Source organism: Mustela lutreola, chromosome 15, assembly GCF_030435805.1.
Source record: "Mustela lutreola isolate mMusLut2 chromosome 15, mMusLut2.pri, whole genome shotgun sequence".
NCBI classification, from domain to species: domain Eukaryota; kingdom Metazoa; phylum Chordata; class Mammalia; order Carnivora; family Mustelidae; genus Mustela; species Mustela lutreola.
In genome coordinates this window covers 35,104,310-35,125,197 of record NC_081304.1, presented here as the reverse complement: position 1 = coordinate 35,125,197, position 20,888 = coordinate 35,104,310, and the positions used below count along the sequence as shown (strand labels likewise).

At 36.3% G+C, this 20,888-nt stretch overlaps 1 protein-coding gene across 9 annotated transcripts in view; it reads left to right on the top strand.

Annotated features, from left to right (window-relative positions):
- The window catches only part of BCAS3 (BCAS3 microtubule associated cell migration factor), a 591,123-nt gene that overhangs the window by 309,185 nt on the left and 261,050 nt on the right, over positions 1-20,888 (top strand). For all 9 annotated transcript variants that reach the window (XM_059149981.1, XM_059149982.1, XM_059149978.1 and 6 more), the window contains 2 exons: positions 14,802-14,902; positions 17,366-17,562. In XM_059149981.1, coding sequence (XP_059005964.1) covers positions 14,802-14,902; positions 17,366-17,562 — 298 coding nt within the window. The remainder of the gene's footprint in view (positions 1-14,801; positions 14,903-17,365; positions 17,563-20,888) is intronic.

Genomic DNA, 20,888 nt, shown 5'->3' with positions numbered 1-20,888 from the left:
TATAGAAATATTTTTAAGTTTAAAATCCATACATTTCATTAATAAAGCCTTGTTCCTCTTGTAGAACCATACTTAGTTTACATTTAGTGTCACATGTATCGGTTTGCAGACTTCGTTAAAAAAACATATGAGAGGGGTGCGTAGGTGGCTCAGTGGGTTAAGCCTCTGCCTTCGGCTCAGGTAATGATCTCAGGGTCCTGGGATTGAGCCCCACATCGGGCTCTCTCCTCAACAGGGACCCTGATCCCCCCACCGCCTGCCTCTCTGCCTATTTGTGATCTGTGTCTGTCAAATAAATAAATAAAATCTTAAAAAAAAAATAAAAACATATGAGATACACAGGGATTCAGAGAAACCCAGCTCATTACAAGGAATCAGCAGCCACACTGTCCAGGGGAACCCAGCTGTCTTTATTCCAGCAAAATAGTTTTCCTGTTAATTGATGTGCTATATAGCATGCTCTTAGATATTGGGACATAGAGGTGTTAGCTCCAGAGAATGACCTTTGAGTTCCAGTACAGATTTTTCTCTCCAAACCAGCTATGGAAAACCACATATGGTTGACCCTTGAACAACATGGGTTTAAACTGCGTGGGTCTACTTATATGTAAAATTTTTTATAGTATAATACTGTAAACATATTTTTTCTTCCTTATGATTTTCTAAATACTTTTTCTAGCTAATTTTATTGTGAGAATACAGTATATAATACATATACAAAATATGTTTTGACTATTGGTAAGCTTTCTGGTCACAGTAGGCAATTAGTAGTAAATTTTGGGGTAATCAAAAGTTATGCATGGATTTTTGACTGGGGGGCTTTGGCACCCCAAACCCTGTTTTGCTCAAGGGTCAACTGTAGTTGTCAGAACCCTCTCCATGACAAGAATTAATATATTAACTGGATTATAGCACCATTTGACAAATTGCTTACTAAATACATCAAAATTGATTGGACATTCTGTATTTGAATTGACAAATGGCTGCATTAAGAGAAGGAGGGAAATCCATTAATTATAGCTGCTCTCAACCATAGGAAATATAATCACATAAATATGGATTTTGTTAAAACAAAAATCTCTATTTTATGGTAGTGTTACTTATGTGTGTATCTACACTTCTTTGCCATTAAGAGAAGGACTGCTCTTACCTACTGTCTTTTAACCGATACAAAAATAATGATTTCTGCTGTATTATAGGTTTCAGGCTCTACAAATTGCAGAATAGTTTTTAGTTATTATTCCAGAAAAGTGGAAAAAAATAGGCAAACTCTATAGTTGAGACTTTCTGCTCAATTCTTCATTTTATCTCTATTTACATCTGCATTCTCATTTTATTTAAGTCAAATTTATTTACTTTTGCTTTGATGCTATGTAGGCTTTTTATCATCACTGAATTTCTCCTTTTTAGAAAAAAAATTTTCTCATGATCTGTCTTAATAAAGGTAACCACCCAGTGACCGAGGCATAAAGGTTGTGGGTGAATGCCATAGATTGTCTCTCTACAGTTAGAATCTGTTCTCCTTATTGTTGTCATATGACAGGAGGCTTTTTGCCATGTGATTTTGTGGAACTTGGTAGAGAGACGAGAAACACTGAATTGCCTTCATTGCTTTTATACCTTCAGTTTCTTGCCTTTTCTACTATGCTTTCTTTGTATTTTATGACCACATGAAGAACATCAGAATCACTCTTATATGATGTCAAGTCTGGGTCAGAGCTGAGATTTATAAGGAGTATTTTGAAGCTAGTGGTTTATTTATTTATTTATTTTTCCTCTTTTGGGCACTTTGCTGCCTTCCAAGGCTGTATTCCAGGTGCCAGTGGTCCTTCCATGGTTATGTCAATATACTTTTTAATATAAGGCAAATTCAGTATTTTTAAAAATGAAGTCTTCTGGTTCTTCAGGGATATTACAGAGAATGTAGAGCTGTGGCCCAAAGTACTTTCTTTGTTTCTGTCACTATCTGTGAAGTTTCTGTGAATGTCTATAACTTCTTGTGTTGTGAACATCTGGTCGAAGTTATTTTTCTCCATTGTTTGATGGCTTCGTATGGTATCTCAGATCAAGATACATAGATGTTTATTAAGATGATAAAAATGATCATATTAAATAAAGGAGACCTGAAACACAAATCATGAAGACTCTGAATCAATGATATAGTTAGTATTTGGTGATAAGCATCTTTCACATGTTTATATGAAAATTTTAATTTAAAATAATGAACTCATTAGGTAAAGTCATGATGAATTGAGGCAGTTTATGCTTCAGATTAAGAACATGGTCTTTGGAGTTTGCAGTTCTAGATTCCATTTCTACTAACTGCTAGCTGAGTGATTTTGGGCACATAACTTAACCTGCCTGGCCTTTTTAGTTTACCTGTCCTTGAAATGGGAATTGACAATACCTGTTTTATAGGATTGTTGTTAGATTAAGTAAGATTATTCATCTAAAAGTCTTCACACATTATCTTGGATAGAATAAAAACTCACTAGAGATAGCTGTTGGTTGTAGTTGGTGTTGATAGAAATGGTATCTTTGTTCTCTCTGGATGTCTTTCTTTGCCTTCCTCAATTCCAAGTGCTTTATGACTGAGATACTACCAGATGGCATGGCTAAAGATGCTTTGTTGTTAACAAACAGCAGTGAAGATAAAACATTGTGCTAGATCATACCTCTTCTGTTCTTAGTGGTCATCTGGATAAATATGGCACTATCCTAATATGTGTGCATTTTCAAAGCTATAGAAATCTATAGCTATAGAAAGCTATAGAAATTTTACTTAGCAGTTCTAACTTACTGATGCAAATTGAAATTTCTTTTAGACTTACTTGTTTTGAGTATTTTCGTTCCCTTAGTAATTTTATAGGGACTGAAATTTTTCTTGGTTTTCACTGCATTAAAAAATGCTTTGCCCTGGAAGTCCTTTATGATAGTTGCCTTAAGACTCGGAAACTTTTACTTAAAAATATAAGACTCTCAACCTTAAAACTTCTAAAATATCAGAACAACATTTGATTTTCTGAAGGATTATCATTGGAATCACTGTTCATGATTTCAGTAAACCTTTAATTTTTTTACTTCATGTTCTTTGAGGTTTATAATATGTATTCATATAATATTAATTAGGTGATTTTCAAATTGGAAAGCAATGAGAGAGAAAGATGAAGGAGGAAGGAAGGAGAGAAGAGGAAGGCAGGAAAAGAAGGAAGGGAAAGAACAGAGGAAGGAGGGACAGACTACTTTAGTTTGTCATCGAGAATAGAAATTAACTGTTATCCAGTAAACCAGAGCTAAAGGAGTTAACATGAATGATTCTCACACATACAGTGTTGTGTGAAAACAACATATTTCTGAATACTTCACACATCTCATACCCTAGCCAAGGAAAGAATCAAGATGACTCCTAGTCCGTCTGCAGATCAAGAGTCTGCCCAGTTTTTTTTTTTTTCAAACCTTCACATAGCAGTCTTTAAAAAATGTAATTATGGAAATGTTCAAGCATACACAGAAAGACACTGGCCAGTATAATAAATCTACATATTACCCAATTTCAACTGTTAACAACATTGTCCCTCTCTTGTCTTTTCTGTTCCTTTAAACTCTTTTAAGATCTTATTTTTAAGAATATTTATTTATTTATTTGAGAGAGAGAGAATGAGAGATAAAGAGAGAGAGAGTACAGGTGGGGGGTGGAGAAGGGAAAAAGAAGAAGGAAAAACAGACTTCAGACTTCCCATAGAGCAGGGAGCCTGACACAGAGCTTGATCACAGGACCCTGGGATCATGACCTGAGCTGAAGGCAGACACTTAACCAACTGAGCCACCAGGTGCCCCTAAAGATTGTATTTTGAAGTAATCTCTACACTAATTGGGGGCTAAACATACAACCCCAAGATCAAGAGTCACATGCTCTACTGACTGAGCCAGCTTGGTGCCTCCAAAATCTTTTTTTTTTTTTTTTCTTTAAGTGAATGGCAGATAAAGTATGAGACCCACTGTTTTATCTTTACACCTACAAATACTTTAGTATGTATCTAATGATAAGAACTAAAAAAAAAAAAAAAAAAAAAAAGAAGTAACTACTATGCCATTATATACTATGTAGTTTACTCCATGGCAATGATTTCTAGAGGTAACTCTTTCTGATAGTTTTACACTATGGAGAAGTAGAGGGGAGAGCAAGCCTTTGAAACTGTTCTCTTGCATTTGGAAAGAGAGAAAACCCTATGGTAGTTGTGGGCTAGTATTCTCTGTCTCATTCTTCCCCTATCTTCTTGGTTCTGTGAATTTTCTGATTTATTTAGAGGTAAAAATTTGAACTTGTAGTTTCTCTGTTGTGTGGAGCACTTTGTTGGTCCCATAATGATTGTTTGGAAAGATTTTTATTATATTCTTAAGTATAGGTTGCATATGTTGATGTCTTCCATGTCTAAAAGCTTTTAACTCTCCATGCCAAGAGAACTTTACCTCTTTTGCTTAGGCAAGAGAAAATATGTTACTTAATTCATCCTACTGTATAATGATCTGGACTTATCTAATATGTAACTAGATACTAAATAAATGAAGTGGGGAAGAAGCTGCATTAATTCTTTACAAAAAAATGGTATTTGTTAGTTTCACATTTATAAACAACTGCCTCCCCTTTATTTTTGTTTGTTGTACTTCATTGTGGAGGCTGCCATTATAGATGGGACCAAGAACAGTAAGTTTATAATAATTGTCCTAGTGCCCCTTGTACAAATTGGTACATTGGTAACTGAGCACAGTTTAATGACTAAAAACAGTGATTTTTTTTTTTTTTTTTACCTTCAAGACATCAATTCAAAAAAGTTCCTGCATATCCTCTACTCATCTTAGTCTCTTTGTAAAGGGTGTTATATTTTATAGTGTTCCTTGAATTTAGAATGGAGAATTGATTATTCTTGAAAGAGATGCATCTAACATAGAGGGTTGTCTGTAAGAATACATTTGCCACTATTTAAGGATTACAGCTCCTAATTCTACATAGGATTAGCACTAGGAGACCGGGCTTCCTGCAAAAATAGTCATTTTTATCAACGGAAACACATACTACCATATATATATGTTCACATACTTGAGCAGTTGCTAAATGCTGGTCCTGTATTTGCTATGTGTGTGTAAATAGAGATAATGATAAATGGCTCTGTGTGGAATAGTAGGAGAATGAGTGTATATAAGCAATTCCATGCACCCCCCACCCTTTAAAGAAAGCATCACTGAATCTAAGAAAATAAGGAGGAAAATGCATGACTCATTATGCAGTAAGCTCAACTTTTATTTCTTACATTGTTTCCTATGATTCATTGATATCCATCTGATTTCTTTGTTTTCCTTTCTTGACTTCTTGGATTGACTACACTAACCATATCAATTAGATTGTGCTTATTCCACAACTTTTTATGGATACAAATTTTAAATAGGTACATGGTAAATGTAATTTTAAAGGTGTCAAGGTATTAAATAGGCACTGTGTTCATCATTCCAGGTAAATTGGCTCTACCTTGACCTTAATTGTAAATGTTTTGAAGGGATTGTTGCAGTCTTTTTAGTTCTCAGAAGTATATTGGAACAGTGTGAAGTAGAATCTACCCAGACATGTTAAGTCTAAATAACAACAAAACCATTCTACAACCTGTAGGAAGACAAAGTTGTTAGCTATAAACACAAGCAAGGTATTATAGAGTTATAATATGATCTTTTAAAATAGTAAGGGTGGACTTTCTAAACTGTCATGCTGTTGTTTTAATGTATATATAATGTGGTTGTACTAAGAATCGAGTTGCCATAATACACATTAAATAGGCACTGTGTGCATCATTCCAGGTACATAAACTCTACCGTGACCTTAACTGCAAATGTTTTGAAGGGATTGTTGCAGTCTTTTTAGTTCTTGGAAGTATATTGGAATAGTGTGAAGTTTTTAGCGGAATAGCTGATCTTGCTGGTAGCATGAAGCCAGCATGTTTTATTCTTTCTCTTCATTCTACAGAATTTACGGTGATGTTGAGCAAAACTAAATTGTGAACCCTTCCAGATTATCTCCAGGTATAACTTGTCCAGATGCTATATGTCAAATGACCATTATGGCAACTGGAATAACAAATGAAAGCTCCTTAGTTTATGTCTTCTGTGGGAATATGATATGATACCAAAGGGGGAGGGAAAAGGAGACAGAGCAGGGCGGGGAAGAGATGCACCCAGGGTTGTCAGTTACTCAGCGAAATCTATTATCTCATAGGCAATGAGGATATGTCAGTTTTCTAATTATATATTGCCTGTGACTGTTCTTCTGGGAATGTGGAATAAAAGGAAAGTGAAACCAGAGATGTACAATGACTGACTGTTAGAAAACTTTAATAATTAATTAGAGAACATCTATGGTACCACGGGGTCAGGGTGCAAGGAAAATCATTGATCTGTTTAGTATATAACGTAGGTAACGCTTGTTCCCTCTTATGTATTGTAACACTTCAGCTGTTGTTGCTCTGGTACAAAAGTTGGCTCCTAATAAACAGAATAGCCAGTAATATACACTGCTGCTGCTTAACTGCTCTGTGTATGAAATTCAGTGAATCACTTTACAGTTAATGGAAACATTTATAAATCAGAGAAAAACTTCCTTCTAGACTTCAGTAGAAACAGAGTTGCTTCCTTAATAAGAATGCTTACCATTTCTCAATGTATTTAGGTGTGTTATTTTTGACCTGAGAGCCTTCTCCCTTGTTAAAGAAAATTATTGTTTAAAAGGCCAAGGTTTAATTTTTGCTAGTTTGATAGTAGGAAAGCCTGACTTGTTTTAATTTGCAAGTTTCTGATTACTGCCATTTACATGTTCTTGTTGGCTGTTGCATTGCCTCTTTTGTGAATTGCTTGTTCATTGGGAAACGCCATAGACCACTTTGTTTTGGGATTATTTGTCTTTTGAGCCTTACTTTTTAAAAGGCACATTTTGGTTTCTGTGCTGGGAAACTGCATTCCCAAGCAGCATTTCTTCCTCAGGTCCTGAGTGCTTTCTGATCAGAAACAGTTTGGTAAAGAGCCATCACTTATTGTATGGCTGTAATATAAATGCTGTTTTTAATAAGTACCAAAAATGTACTGAAATTTGTCCTTGGATGAGAGTTTATCATTGTTGGCCTTCGGGTGAACTTTGAGCCTGAACTGTTTCATTCAAGGCAACGTGATGTCATTTAACTCACAAATTTTTCTTTTGCTGGAAAAAGGAATGTTGTTCCCCTAAGTAACTGAAAGGACTGAATAATGCCAGCACAACATTATTCACCTCTCTGGTCTCCACTAAAGACTTCAGTATGGCGAAGGTTTTATTGTTTGCGGAGGATTGGTGGGGTTACAGTAGGGAGTAGGAAACAAGCTGCTTTTGGTCTTGAATCTCTCGAAGAATTCTTTGTTCCACTGCCCACACAGCTGCCAGTTTGACCAGCTTGTACTCAGTTCTCCAAATAAAAACCTTTGGATCCACCTTCATTTCTTCATATTAAAAGACCCCCTAAGTCTCTTTCTAGATTTATATGTTGAGCTTATGAACATATTGTAGGTTTTTCAACAGGAGATAAAGCAGAGAGGTATATCTCACATAAAAAACTAGATAGCAGTTGGACTAGGGTTTTGCCCCTTATTTGAGAAGTGGATTTCCCTGATTCCAATAGTGAGGTTCATTTCAAGGAGAATAGCTATTTTATATCCCCGGAAGTTGGGAGTGTGGAGTTCACTGGCAACAGAACCTGTGGTTGATTAGCTATGTCTCCTGAAGCTTCCAGAGCCCCATGTAAGAGAATTTATTACTGGGAGTTCAAGAAATGTAGGGAAGAAGAGAACAGAACCAAATGGATTTTTCCTTCATTGGCTTCACAAATAAGCACTGCTCATTGTTAATATTATGCTTTGTGTGTTAGTTCATATATAAAGGATGCTTATAACCTGTGCATGGTTTATCTCTTTATTTTGATATGCATTGTCAAATCTTTTTTCCTTTCATTGCTTTAAAAGCAAATGGTGCTGGGAGCAAATAATTATTCCATTTATTCTTTCATCTTAACAGAATATCTAGACTCTGTGCACTGTGTTGTAAATGCCACAGTTAGGAGATCTGGCTTTTTTCTGAATATCTAAACCATGACTAATACAATAAGAAAAATAATTACCTGCCCTAATATCCTCAATATATTCATTGTAAAAACTTATCCTCTAACTGGAAGACTAGATACTTTGCAGATTAACCTAGGTTACTGAGATCTAGTTATTACTTTAGAAAGAATTTGGTTCCTTATAATTTAGGATATACTGTTATTGTTTTGGGGAAACATCCTGAAATGTCAAGAGGTTTAAATTTCTCTAGGACTAGTAATAACTCAATTTTGGAAACTTGATTTAATCTTACATATCCTAACCTACAATAAAATAATGGTCTGTATTCATTCTGGTTAATAGCATGAATACAGACCATTATTTACTTAAGAAGAACACCTAAGTGTCTTTAGAGGTCTGTTAATATAATGTTTATAACTCTTGGAGCACCTGGGCAGCTCAGTGCGTTAAATGTCTGACCCACAGAGTCCTGGGATCAAGCCCCACATTGGGGTTCTGCTTGGCAGGGGGTTGGCTTCTCCCTCTTTACCTCCCCCCTGCTTGTGTGCGCTCTCTCTCTTTCTCAAATAAATCTTAAAAAATAATTGAAAGAAGGACTTTATTTATTTTACTTTATTTATTTGAGAGAGAGAGAGAGAGCATAAGCAGGGGGAGTGGCAGACAGAGAGAGAAGCAGGCACCCCATTGAGTGGGGAACACAATGCAGGGGTTGATCCCAGGACCTTGGGATCATGATCCAAGCTAAAGGCAGATGCTTAACTGACTGAGCCACCCAAATGCCCTACATAAATAAAATATTTTAAAAAATACAATGTTTATAACTCTTTAATTTAGGAGTTATTATTTGAGTAGCTTAATACTTTGTAGCTGTAGTGTAACAGCATCTAAATTAATACTTTTAACTTTTTCTAACTCAGAAATACTATATTTTTGAGGCGCCTGGGTGGCTCAGTGGTTAAAGCCTCTGCCTTCGGCTCAGGTCATGATCCCAGGGTCCTGGGATCGAGCCTCACATTGGGCTCTTTGCTCAGCAGGGAGCCTGCTTCCTCCTCCTCCCTTTTTCTGCCTGCCTCTCTGCCTACTTGTGGTCTGTCTGTCAAATAAATAAAAATCTTAAATAAAATTAAATAAATTAAAAAAAGAAATACTATATTTTTATGGGTAATTTGTAAAAATTCTATACTGATTGATCCTTACATTACAGTGCAGATGACATCTAAAAAGTCAAAACCAGAGAACTTGTGCAAACTATTTACATATTTGAAAAGTTATATTATGGGTTGACATTTTCCACTTTATAATATTAAGAATTTTGTTGTGGGATTCAGACTTAGGGTCGTTATCAAAGGTGCGTTTATCTGCCTGTTCATAATTTTACTTATGTTGTTCTACTGACTTGGACGTTTTGGGGTTCAGATTAACAGGACTAATTTGCAAAGGTCGGCAGTGAAACAGATTTGTTTTTGTTTGCTTTGCACATAAACACATATTAAAATATATAAATATATACATAGAAACACATATGTACACATAGACACACTCATCTATCACTGTAAGACAGCAAAATACACTTCGTGATTTTTTTTTAGCATTTATTTACTCACTAGAAGCATGATCTGCTTTCCTGAGAACACAATATAAACAAAGTCTGGCTCACAGTTACCTCATAATGATCTGCTCATCCTGCCCTTGCTTGTTGATCTATACTTACCACATGCCTGTGTGTAGAGGCAGTACTTTTGAAGTTGTATTCTCTATAGGAAATTGGCAGTGTAACCTTTCTAGTTAGGTTTGTTTTAAATTACTGTTCCTAAGGTAGGGAAGGAACATGGCAGAGATTTTTATTACAAAATTCCACATTCTTTTCCTGTCCCAAGTTTATTAATGATCTAAGAATAGTTGGTAAATGTAAAAGATACTAAACATTTTTCTTTATATAGAAGTTGTCTATGTTGGTCCATTAAACTCAGATTTGTGAGATGTGGAAGTTGATTTTTTTTTTTATAAACAAACTCTCTTACATAATTCTCTTTCGTGCCTTCTTTCTAGCAAATGTGGAAAAATTAATCTCAATCAGTTACACGCCCCTCCAAAATTGCTTCTAAATTCTGTAGAACTTACAGAGTGCAAAGATAAGAGATGGGAGAGTTGGAGATGTTTTATCCTTATTGTTACCACTGGGGATGTCCCAGTTCCCTACCTGATCACTGGTTATAGGTTCTGATAGGTCTCTGTAGTATCCATCCTTGTTTCTACTTCAGAGCCTTTCCAATGCCTGTCAGTTCTCTGAATCTTATCCCCGTTCCTCTTGTACACATATGAAGGACTATTCTCAGCTGATCCACAGGGAACTTGGAGAGATTATCACAAACTTGACTGTGTAGACACCCTGTGTGCACACTTCTTCTTCTCTTGAACCAGGTGGGATTTCTTGCTACTTCCTTGAACTCTACCCGAGAATGAAGATAAAGATAGTATTTTTTACAGATGTTTTATCCCTAAAACTTTTTACCCTTCCTTAAGGACTCTTGTTTTACCCCTTTCTGCTGATGGCACTCTTGCTCTAATCTCAATCTTTCCTAATAATTGGCTGGATAGAAAGTATGGAAGCCTTGCTCTTAATTATCATACTTTCAGGTTTTTTTTTTTTTTTTTTTTTTTACTCCAGGGTTAGAGTTTTTAATTATTTTTTCATCCTGACTTGGCATGTCATTGCTTCCTTAAAGTAGTGAATGTGGAATGTTCTTCCCACCTGGATTGGGGAAAATTTTTAAACGCAAAAATGAGGGAGAGGGAAGGATATTTATTTGATGTTAAAAATGTTACCCCATCAGACTTTTATTTTTTTTATTATGAATCTTCTGGATGCTTCAAAGCTATTGGAAAATTATTTTTTAGTGAGCATAAGGTATGGAACTCTTAAAATCTCTATTTAGGAATTTAGGATTCGGATTTAATGTTTCATAGATATGTATTTCGTATTTTTTCACTTTCTTTGGAAAGTAGGGAGATAGTTGGGAGGAGGGGTATTCTTTTTCTTCTTCTCTTTTGAACCTTTTACTATGGGAAATGCCAGACATACACAAAATTAGAAAACAATAGTGTAAATGACTCTCCATGTACCTATCATCTAGCTTTAACAATGATCAACTCATGATTTAATCTTGTTTCAACTACAATCCTACTCCTTACCCCTTCCCCGACACTGTATTATTAAGTTTATCCCATTTTGATAAGGAATAAATAAATGTCCAACCATTCTGGTGTCCTTGCATAGTCCAAAATCCAAAATTCCATTCTTAATACTTACAGAGTGCTTATTCTGTGACAGGTACTAGCCTGGGCTCAGCATATATAGAATGCAGTGTGAACTCCTGAAAACATTCTCATTAAATACTAGTTAGTTATACAAGGATGCAGTTTCTCACTTCTCTTTACAACATTCTGATATCTTTCTTTCACAATACCCTAGCTTTATTGGGGTGGGGGAGCCCTAAGTCATCTGCTGGTCCTCTCTCCCCACCCCCTTTGTTTTACTGACTCATCTTCTAATTTCAGCCTGCCTTACCACACCCAACCGTGTTACCTCCTTATAATTATCAAAACATTTTCCTTATGCCCCACTTTAAAAACGTTGTACTTGATATTCTCTTTGTGACACTTTCCCCTCACATATCTTCATGGCCCATACCCTCACCTCTTTAAAATCTTCTCTGCCTGGGTGGCTCAGTGGGTTAAAGCCTCTGCCTTCAGCTCAGGTCATAATCTGCTTCCCCCATCTCTCTCTGCCTGCCTCTCTGCCTACTTGTGATCTCTCTGCCAAATAAATAAATAAAATCTTAAAAAAAAAAATAAAAGATTTACTTATTTGGGAGGGGTGAGGGGAGAGAAGGAATTTCAAGCAGATTCCCACTCAGTGTGGAGCCCAGTGGAGAGCTCAATCTCACAACCCTGAGATCATGACCTGAGCTGAAATCAAGAATCAGTAGCTTCAACCAACTGAGTCACCCAGGCACCCCTGTATTAAGTTTTTAATACAGAAAAAGTGGATCCTTCAAACTCTCTATAAATAAGAGTCAAGAAGGTGACTAAGGACAAATATCTAAAGGTTAGGACATACTTTGTAAAGGAGTTGAGGGCAGAGAAGATTTTATTTTATTTATTTATTTTTAAAAAAGATTTTATTTATTTATTTGACAGACAAAGATCACAAGTAGGCAGAGAGGCAGGCAGAGAGAGAAGAGGAGGCAGGCTCCCTGGCTGAGCAGAGAGCCTGATGCGGGGCTTGATCCCAGGACCCTGAGATCATGGCCTGAGCAGAAGGCAGAGGCTTAACCCACTGAGCCACCCAGGTGCCCCTAAGTAAATCTTTTTTAAAAAGAATTTAATATTAAATTTATTTACTGAAAAGATAAATGGTTTAGGAACAACTCAGCCTTTTGCAAGCATAAATTTACTTAACAGTTTTATAATATACACCAAATTATTCCCAAGAGGATGCTCAGATATTAATTAGATAATTATTATGATGCTCTTTTCTTCATGGTAATCATTGAGAATTGTAAGAAATTAGATGTTATTCTGTGGTGATCACTGGTGTTTTTTGCCAAATGGCAGCATGCCACTTAGAAGTAGAACTATGATTTTGAAAAAAATAGTAGCTAATTGTTTTCACTACTGCAAATATGACACTTTAATACTATTTATCCCTTTCTGGATGGTAACTGATAGCTTAGGTACCACTTCTCCTCCACCAGCAAGTAAGTTAGGGTTTTTTTGAGCACGCATCCTTTAAAATCTGGCCCTAGGTTCTTCTCTATCTCACTAAGATTTCATTCTTTAGAATACTTTGTCTGATAAGAGTGCAGTGAGATTAGTATTCTCAGTAACTGCCTGTGAAGGTATAACTCCTAATCAGCATTAAGAGAGTTAAATAGGTGGGGCGCCTGGATGGTACAGTGGGTTAAAGCCTCTGCCTTCAGCTCAGGTCATGATCTCCGGGTCCTGGGATCAAGCCCCACATCCCCTCTTCGGCAGGGAGCCTGCTTCCTCCTCTCTCTCTGCCTGCCTCTCTGCCTACTTGTGATCTGTCTCTGCCAAAGAAATAAATAAAATATTAAAAAAAAAAAAAGAGAGAGAGAGAGAGAGTTAAATAGGGGGAACTTGGGTGGCTCAGTGGCTTAAGCCTCTGCCTTCAGCTCAGGTCATGATCTCAGGGTCCTGGGGGTGAGCCCCGCATCAGGCTCTCTGCTCAGCGGGGAGCCTGCTTCTCCCCCTCTCTCTCTGCCTGCCTTTCTGCCTACTTGTGATCTCTGTCTGTCAAATAAATAAGTAAAGTCTTTAAAAAAAAAAAAGAGTTAAATATGTTCATATCCTTTTCTTTCATTTTTAGGAATGTAGCCTAACAAATTAGCACATATAGATGCATACACACAAACCTCTGGGTGATGGAAATTATGAGATAATTGTCGGTTTCTCATTCTAATCTATTTCTTCTTTTTCTTTAGTACTCACATACTTTTCTTCCTCTTTTTCCCCTTTTTTTTCCCACTTCCCCCAGTACTTCACTGCTTTATTTCTTTTAGTATTAAAATCATAGATGGAGGCAGAGAGTATATGAGAAATCAGTGTGTCTGTCCTCTGCTCAGTTTTGCTGTTAACTGAAAAGTATTCCAAAAAATTGGGACGCCTGGGTGGCTCAATCTGTTAAGCATCTGCCTTTGGCTCAGATCATAATCTCAGGATCCTGGGATCAAGCTCCATGTCAGGCTCTCTGCTTAGTGGGGAGTCTGCTTCTTTGTACTCTCTCCCTCAGCATTCTCTCTTTCGTTCCCTCTCAAATAAATGAAATCTTTAAAGAAATCCAAAAAATAAAGTCTATTTTATAATATAAATAAGCGAATAAATACCATGGGACTTTAAAAAGAAAGGCTAAGTTTTTATTGGGGTAATATTTGTTTTATAGTAGGAATTCAATAAACGTTAAATAATTTTATTACTTTGACTAAGCAAAGGTTCTTCTTTGTATGAGGAAATAGGCTCTTTGTTGTTTTTTTTGGTGGGGGGGTTGTTTTGTTTTGTTGGTATTTTGTAACTGTATTCTACCACCTAAGAATTGGGGAAACTACTGAAGTATCCAAGAAAATGAAATATTTCTTTGGATGAATGAAATGTTTCAGGAAGTTTTTTTAAGTTAAAAATGCATATTTATGCCTTTTAATTTATATGAAACTACTAAATAGGCTCTTAAAGAATATTGATGTTTGTTTTATAAATTCCTCCCCAAATTTATAGGAACTGCATCAAATTCATTTCTTTGTTAATTGGAGATGACTGAAATGTCCTGAATCCTGAGCACATGTAATAGAATTGTCACTGCTCCTTAATGTACTCACGCTGCTAAGGTGCAGCTGGTGGTTATTTCGTTTACACTGATACCTGTCATGACAAAATTCCTGTAGATACTTTTGAAAGTGTACTCTTCATTGGAAATCTTTCTTATTCCTAAGAAATTCAGTCTTTCTTATTCATCAATTATTTGAATTGGCTTTGTGCATTAAATGTCCTATTTTATCTTAAAAATTAACACAGTAACTAGGATGGTTGCAGCCACATGACCTTTTCCACTGCATGAGTTAAAGGTGCTTAAATATATTTTCTTTCTCCTACAGTGGTTCCCCCTGGAAGTCCGGGGCCCATTACTCGGCATGGGTCCTATGACAGTTTAGCTTCTGACCATAGTGGACAGGAAGATGAAGAATGGCTTTCTCAGGTAAAACTCTAAAATGTTTGGCCTGTTAAAGTGAAAGAAAACAGATATCCATTGCCTGTGTTTATGCTTGAATTCTGAAAACTTAAAAATTATTTTCCTTAGAGGAGAATGGGAAGAATTGGGAACTCTTTGTGGGATCATAAAGAATTAATCAGATGTCTTCCATATTAAGAATTTCTTATAACTACTGCTGCAAGGATACATATACATATATTTTATATGTATTATATACGTGTGTGTGTGTGTACATTAGCTTTCATACAGAGGGTATAAAATATGCATAGCTTTCAGACAAGCCATTGATATCCCTTAGAACCTTGGGTTTTAGATGGACTATTTAGATTAAAATGAGAATTGGTCTTGTTGAAACCGTGAAGCCATTCAACAATGTGTTGGCTATGTTTTGTGGAGCCAACATTTTCTGAAGATTACAACCATACTCTGATTAGAAAAGGTCAGCCTTCTAATCTGCACACGTCCTGTTTGTGCCCAGCTGGGTTCCTTCCTCGGCTCCTGTACTGCTGCCTGTACTGGACTCTAAGCCCATCCTGTGACCGCTCCAGCTGACCCTTCTTCCCCTTGCCAGGTGAAGCCGTCTTCATCTCAAGGGCTTTGAAATAAAAGATACTTGAGCAGATTTCAAAATGATGAGATTACGAATGACTTCATTACAAATGCTGTTATGTCTGCCTCAAGTCTGACATCATTTGGTGAAGTTAATGACCTGTCTCAGATTACCAATCCAAGCAGCTTGTCATCAGACAGGTGCCTCATGGAGGCCTTACAGTTTCACTGCTTTCTCAGGGAGGGTAGCCTGAAAAACTAAAAGGAATCTGGAAGCCAGAGCATCCACATTGTTTCTAGGTGACATACATTTCATTACCTGAAGTACTCGTAGGAATCCTCTTGAAGGAGGGCCAGTGCTTTGGTTCCTGGTATATGGAGGTGCCTCCTGTCTTGAGAATACCACAGTAAAGTAAAAAACATCAGCAACAACAAAAATGCTGGCAAAGAAACCACTGTCCTTCACTTCAACTTTTCAATTAGAAAAAGGGGTAATGTGTGCTGTCAGTGTGAAAGTATATACAATATGTTTGTACTGCACACAACAGGAGAGTGAATAGGAACATCTGGCCATCGCCTCAGTGAAATTGCATAGGCATCTGTTTACCTCTCGGCTCTGTGACACGGATGGTTTTGAGCTTAAAATACACAGAATGCTTTATCTGTGGCCTAATTTACATTGCAGAATACAACTACTTGAATTAGAAATTGCTGTCCTAAATCTGAGTGTTTTTCGCCCTGTGATTAGTGGGAATGAGAATATTGTTCCAAGACCGTGATGCTTCTGCCCTTTAGGACTTACCAAACACAGAGCTGCACTCTGTGAACCTTTTCAGTTATGTTTTGTTAGGAATTAATCACCACTACCAGAGAAATGTGATTAAATATGAAAGAACTCAGGGCAAAACTATGGCACATGGGAAGTCAGTTCCATAAAGTGTATATACAGACACAGATGTAGCAGTTAAAGACTTGAAGAGGTAGTCTTTCACCAAACGTTTGCATATTTAGTCTCTTCTTCTAGTTGCTCACTTATGAAATCATATGATATGTTTATCTTGGGTTTTACTCTGTATCTTCTACACTCTGCTTTGTCTCTAAAGTCTTTAATATTGGCACCATTCCCTGTCCCCTCCATAGAGCATGAAATTCACAAACAGTATTACTGTTTCATAGCACTTAACAATGCCTGTGTCAGTGTTTGTGGTAGTGGAGGAAACATTCTAATTAAATAATGGTATTTTGAAGACAAATCTAGTCTGAGAGAAAGTATATACTACTCTCTTCATTTAAAAGTTGATTTGGGGGGATTTGAGGGTAGTATAGTAAATATTCCAATATTTAATTATGGAAAGAAACTGGCTTTGGGTGTTGAAAATTATTTCAGACCTTTTCTTTTCCTTGGATAGTTCAAGAACAGCTTCTAGTTTGTCATGAGCTTGATCCTCAGTGAAGGAATTACTTTTAATCTGTGGATTGATAGGTGTAGTAAGTGGTAAGTACTGTCTAGAATGAATGAATGAAGAAGGTAGTCCCTAGGGAATTGGTCTTAGTTATATGAGAGGCAGGCAACTGGTCCTTTTACTCTTTGACTTTTGTGTTGTATTACTGTGGAACGTGTGTTTGTGTGTGTGCGTGTGCATGCTTACACCCATGTAAATACACATACACACACACAAAACGAATTTTTTATTTATTTTGGTAAAAACCATTAGAGGGATGTAGAGAATGATTATATAGGCTGTGATTACCATTGCCTTTGGAATGTGAATGCCTTGTACCTCTCCCACTGGGTTAAGAAGGGCATGGAGGGTGTTTGGAGGCAGGATGGGAAGATCCAGATAGGCTCTTAAAAGGAGGTCATAAGACATTTAAGTCATGATTTGTAATCTGTTCCAGGTAGAAATTGTAACGCACACTGGACCCCACAGACGTCTGTGGATGGGTCCACAGTTCCAGTTCAAAACCATCCATCCCTCAGGCCAAACCACAGTCATATCATCCAGTTCATCCGTGTTGCAGTCTCATGGTCCAAGTGATACTCCACAGCCCCTTTTGGATTTTGACACAGATGATCTTGATCTCAACAGTCTCAGGTAAGAAGAACTAAGGAGTAATTTGACTGGATTAATATATTCATTTTTAATGAGCATCCTAGGTAATATTGACATTTTCCTTTTCGACACAGTTTTGTGGTACAAAATACATCTACTGTAGCTTATGATTCATTATTATTGCTGGGGATCTTATGTGGGATCTCCTTACATTCAATAAATATTTGTGTTTCAGATTATATTTCCCTAAATCTAATATTCAGTGCATTAAAAAAAAAATTCTCATTTTATGCTGCCTTCCTCATATTTCTAACTGCTTAAAGTCTGAGGGTACCTTCCCTTCCTGATCTTCATCTTTCAACTAACTTCATCTAAATCCTACTTATTCCTTCTTTTAGGTTTTAAAAAGTTTTTGGATGAGAAAGAATTGATATAAATTCACTTATAGTTTAATACACACACACACACACAAACACACATTTATTCATCATATACGTGCTCTGGCCCTCACTTGTAAGAATCACGGTATAAGGTTTATGAAGTATGCTTTTTATTATTAAAGATTTTTTTTCTAAAGCAACTGAGAACTTTTTGACTTTTGTAGTCTCAGGTTTGCCTACCAGTTTAATTTGTTCTATTCAGACCTGACACATTCTGATTCAACAATAAAGGGCTCAGTCTAAGGCAACGTAATCTCTCTTATCTTGTCTTCTCTTACAAAAAGTTCTTACTTGAATATAAAATAGATCTTTTCCTTTAAAAATTATGAAAAATGTGTCCCAGTTATATATTGGAAATACATTTTTATATATCTTTTTGTCGGTATCTGTTTGTCTAACAATGCAAAAGCTGTTGTAGATGAGGCCTAATGTTTCTTCCTTAATAGTAATTTATTGAGTGCCTGCCTGGCTTAGTCAGTAGAGCACGAGACTCCTGATCTCAGGTCCTGAGTCAAAGCCCCACATTGGGTGTAGAGTTTGGTTTAAAAATAAAAGTAATTGGCATAATGGAAACATGTCTCCTATAATATCTTTTTCAGTGTCTTAATTTTTTGTTTGTTTGTACTTTATTTCTTTCTTCCATACATACATTTTTGCTTTTTTTTTTTTTTTTTTTTAAACCTAGCATATCTTTCAGCTTTTCAAAAGTGGAACTTTTCCCTCAAGATGTTAGGCAATAGTGTCAATACTGAATGCTAAACCCATTTTCACTGGTACTGTCAAATGTAATCTGCTGTAGATTGTCCATTTTCAGGAAGTTGTCAGCCCTCAATTTAATGATTCAGTGTGTAGTCATTCATGTTTATAAATCATTTGAGTACTCAAATGTTAATAATAAGGCATTTTAAATAGAAAACCCATAAAACGGTGTTTATTCTTTTTTTTCTCTGATGACTGTCACCTCATACTATAATAAGCCCTTGTCCCTTTTCTTTGGAGGATATCTCTAGCTTCTTATATATGCAGCTCTGTTCCTTTGCTTTGTAACCTCCAGCTTGCTCATGACTCTTTACTTCAAACATAGCCCTTCACCTAACGTGCATCTTTAGACAGCCCCTGTCCTAAATTCTTTCTACAATTTTCCTCAGGGGCTTTCCTTTTTCTTACACTAAAGCACTCCCAGTATTTGTCATTTAAATGATTTTAAGCTGTATGTATTAGATTAGATTTTGTCCTGTTTTTTTTTGTTTTTGTTTTTTAAATAGACTCCACAGCCAGCACAGGGCCTGAACTCAGGACCCCAAGATCAAGACCTGAGCTGAGACCAAGAGTCAGATGCTTAACTGACTGAGCCACCCAGGCGCCCCAATTATGGTCCTGTTGATTGGATAAATCTAAACTTTAGATACCTTTATCTTATACATTTCTTTTGATTGCTCTTATAATTTATATTTAAAAATCTAAGCATATGGGCCCTTGGTTAAAACCTTAACTTCCATTAGAACACAGTTTTGATGGGGAATTCAGATTTGACTTACATAATTTGAATTATAAGTGGCCTCTTTAGTACCATTTCCGGCCTAGCATCCCATTAGACATCCAAGTATTTATATTCTCCCCATTCCTGTTTCCTGTTGCTCTGAGTGCTTCATCTCTATTTCTTCTGCATTTCTTCAGGCTATGTACAATGACACTATGGCTGTTATCCTTATATTCTCCTTCAAATTGTAAAAGATTTATTAGATGTTCTTTATTCAGCCGACTCTTTACACCTGGTACCTTTCCTGTACTCCACAAGACAGCACTAAGAGTGATGTGATGCTGTGACAGTCAACCTCCCTATATCCCACCCTAAGGGGGGAGCAGGCAGGTATAGAGTTTACTGTCATGTCCAGAAGGGAACCAAGGGTTAGCTTAAACTCATGGCAGCTCCTTACTTGGAGCCAGGAGTTAAAGTAAAAAAAGGTCAATGAGATATTTATTTTTAGATCTGAGAAATAGATCATGTAAAAGAAGCTAAGATACAAAGTCTAGTTTTCTACTCAAGATTAGCTCCTTTTACTTTGTTTTACTTTTTTCATCTAGTTACTTAACACATCCATCAGCTCACATATTTAGTATATATGTATTATGATTATTTTAGTGAGGCCATCTAAAGTTTTACTTTCATCAAATTTCAGTTATATAATATAGTGTTATCAACTACAGTCATCGTGTTATACATTTGATCCTCAGACCTCATTTACGTTATTTTATTTTAAGTGATACATAATTCACATAACAAAATTCACGGTAAAATTTAGCAGTTTTTAGTATATTCACTATGTTGGACGGTATCCCCACTATCCAGTTCCAGAACATTTCTATCACCTCTACCAGTTTGTTTTTATTTTTGTCATTTTTATTATGGAAAAATTTTGAACATATATAAACATAATTAAAACTAAAGAAAATAATAGAATAAGCCCCCCATGTATCTGCTTCAACACATCAGTTCATGGCCAGCCTTGTTTTACTCCACCTACAACTCGATTATTCAGAAAACCTAATATAAATTGAATTAATGATAGGAAATTTATTAACCCACGTAAGTTGTTTAGACCAGGAAGGGGCTTTTCTTTGGATGAACTGACCATATCCAACTATGTATTTTCTTATTTCTGTTAAGAACCAGAAAACATTTTTTCCAGACATTTCAAATAAATGGCTCCTCTTTTCTCACTGCCCCAAATTTGCTTAGGCCTGCCCATCATGGAGCTGATTAATTTCTGCCATGAGCTGATAGGATTACCATGACTGGTGTAGCAATCAGCTAGGGTAGAACAAAGGTTAGGTGGTACCTGCTGTCTGCAATGGCAGCAACCAGTCTTTGTTCTCAGTACTTTTCTCACAAAACAAATACACAAACATTTAAACTGTGATTTTAGT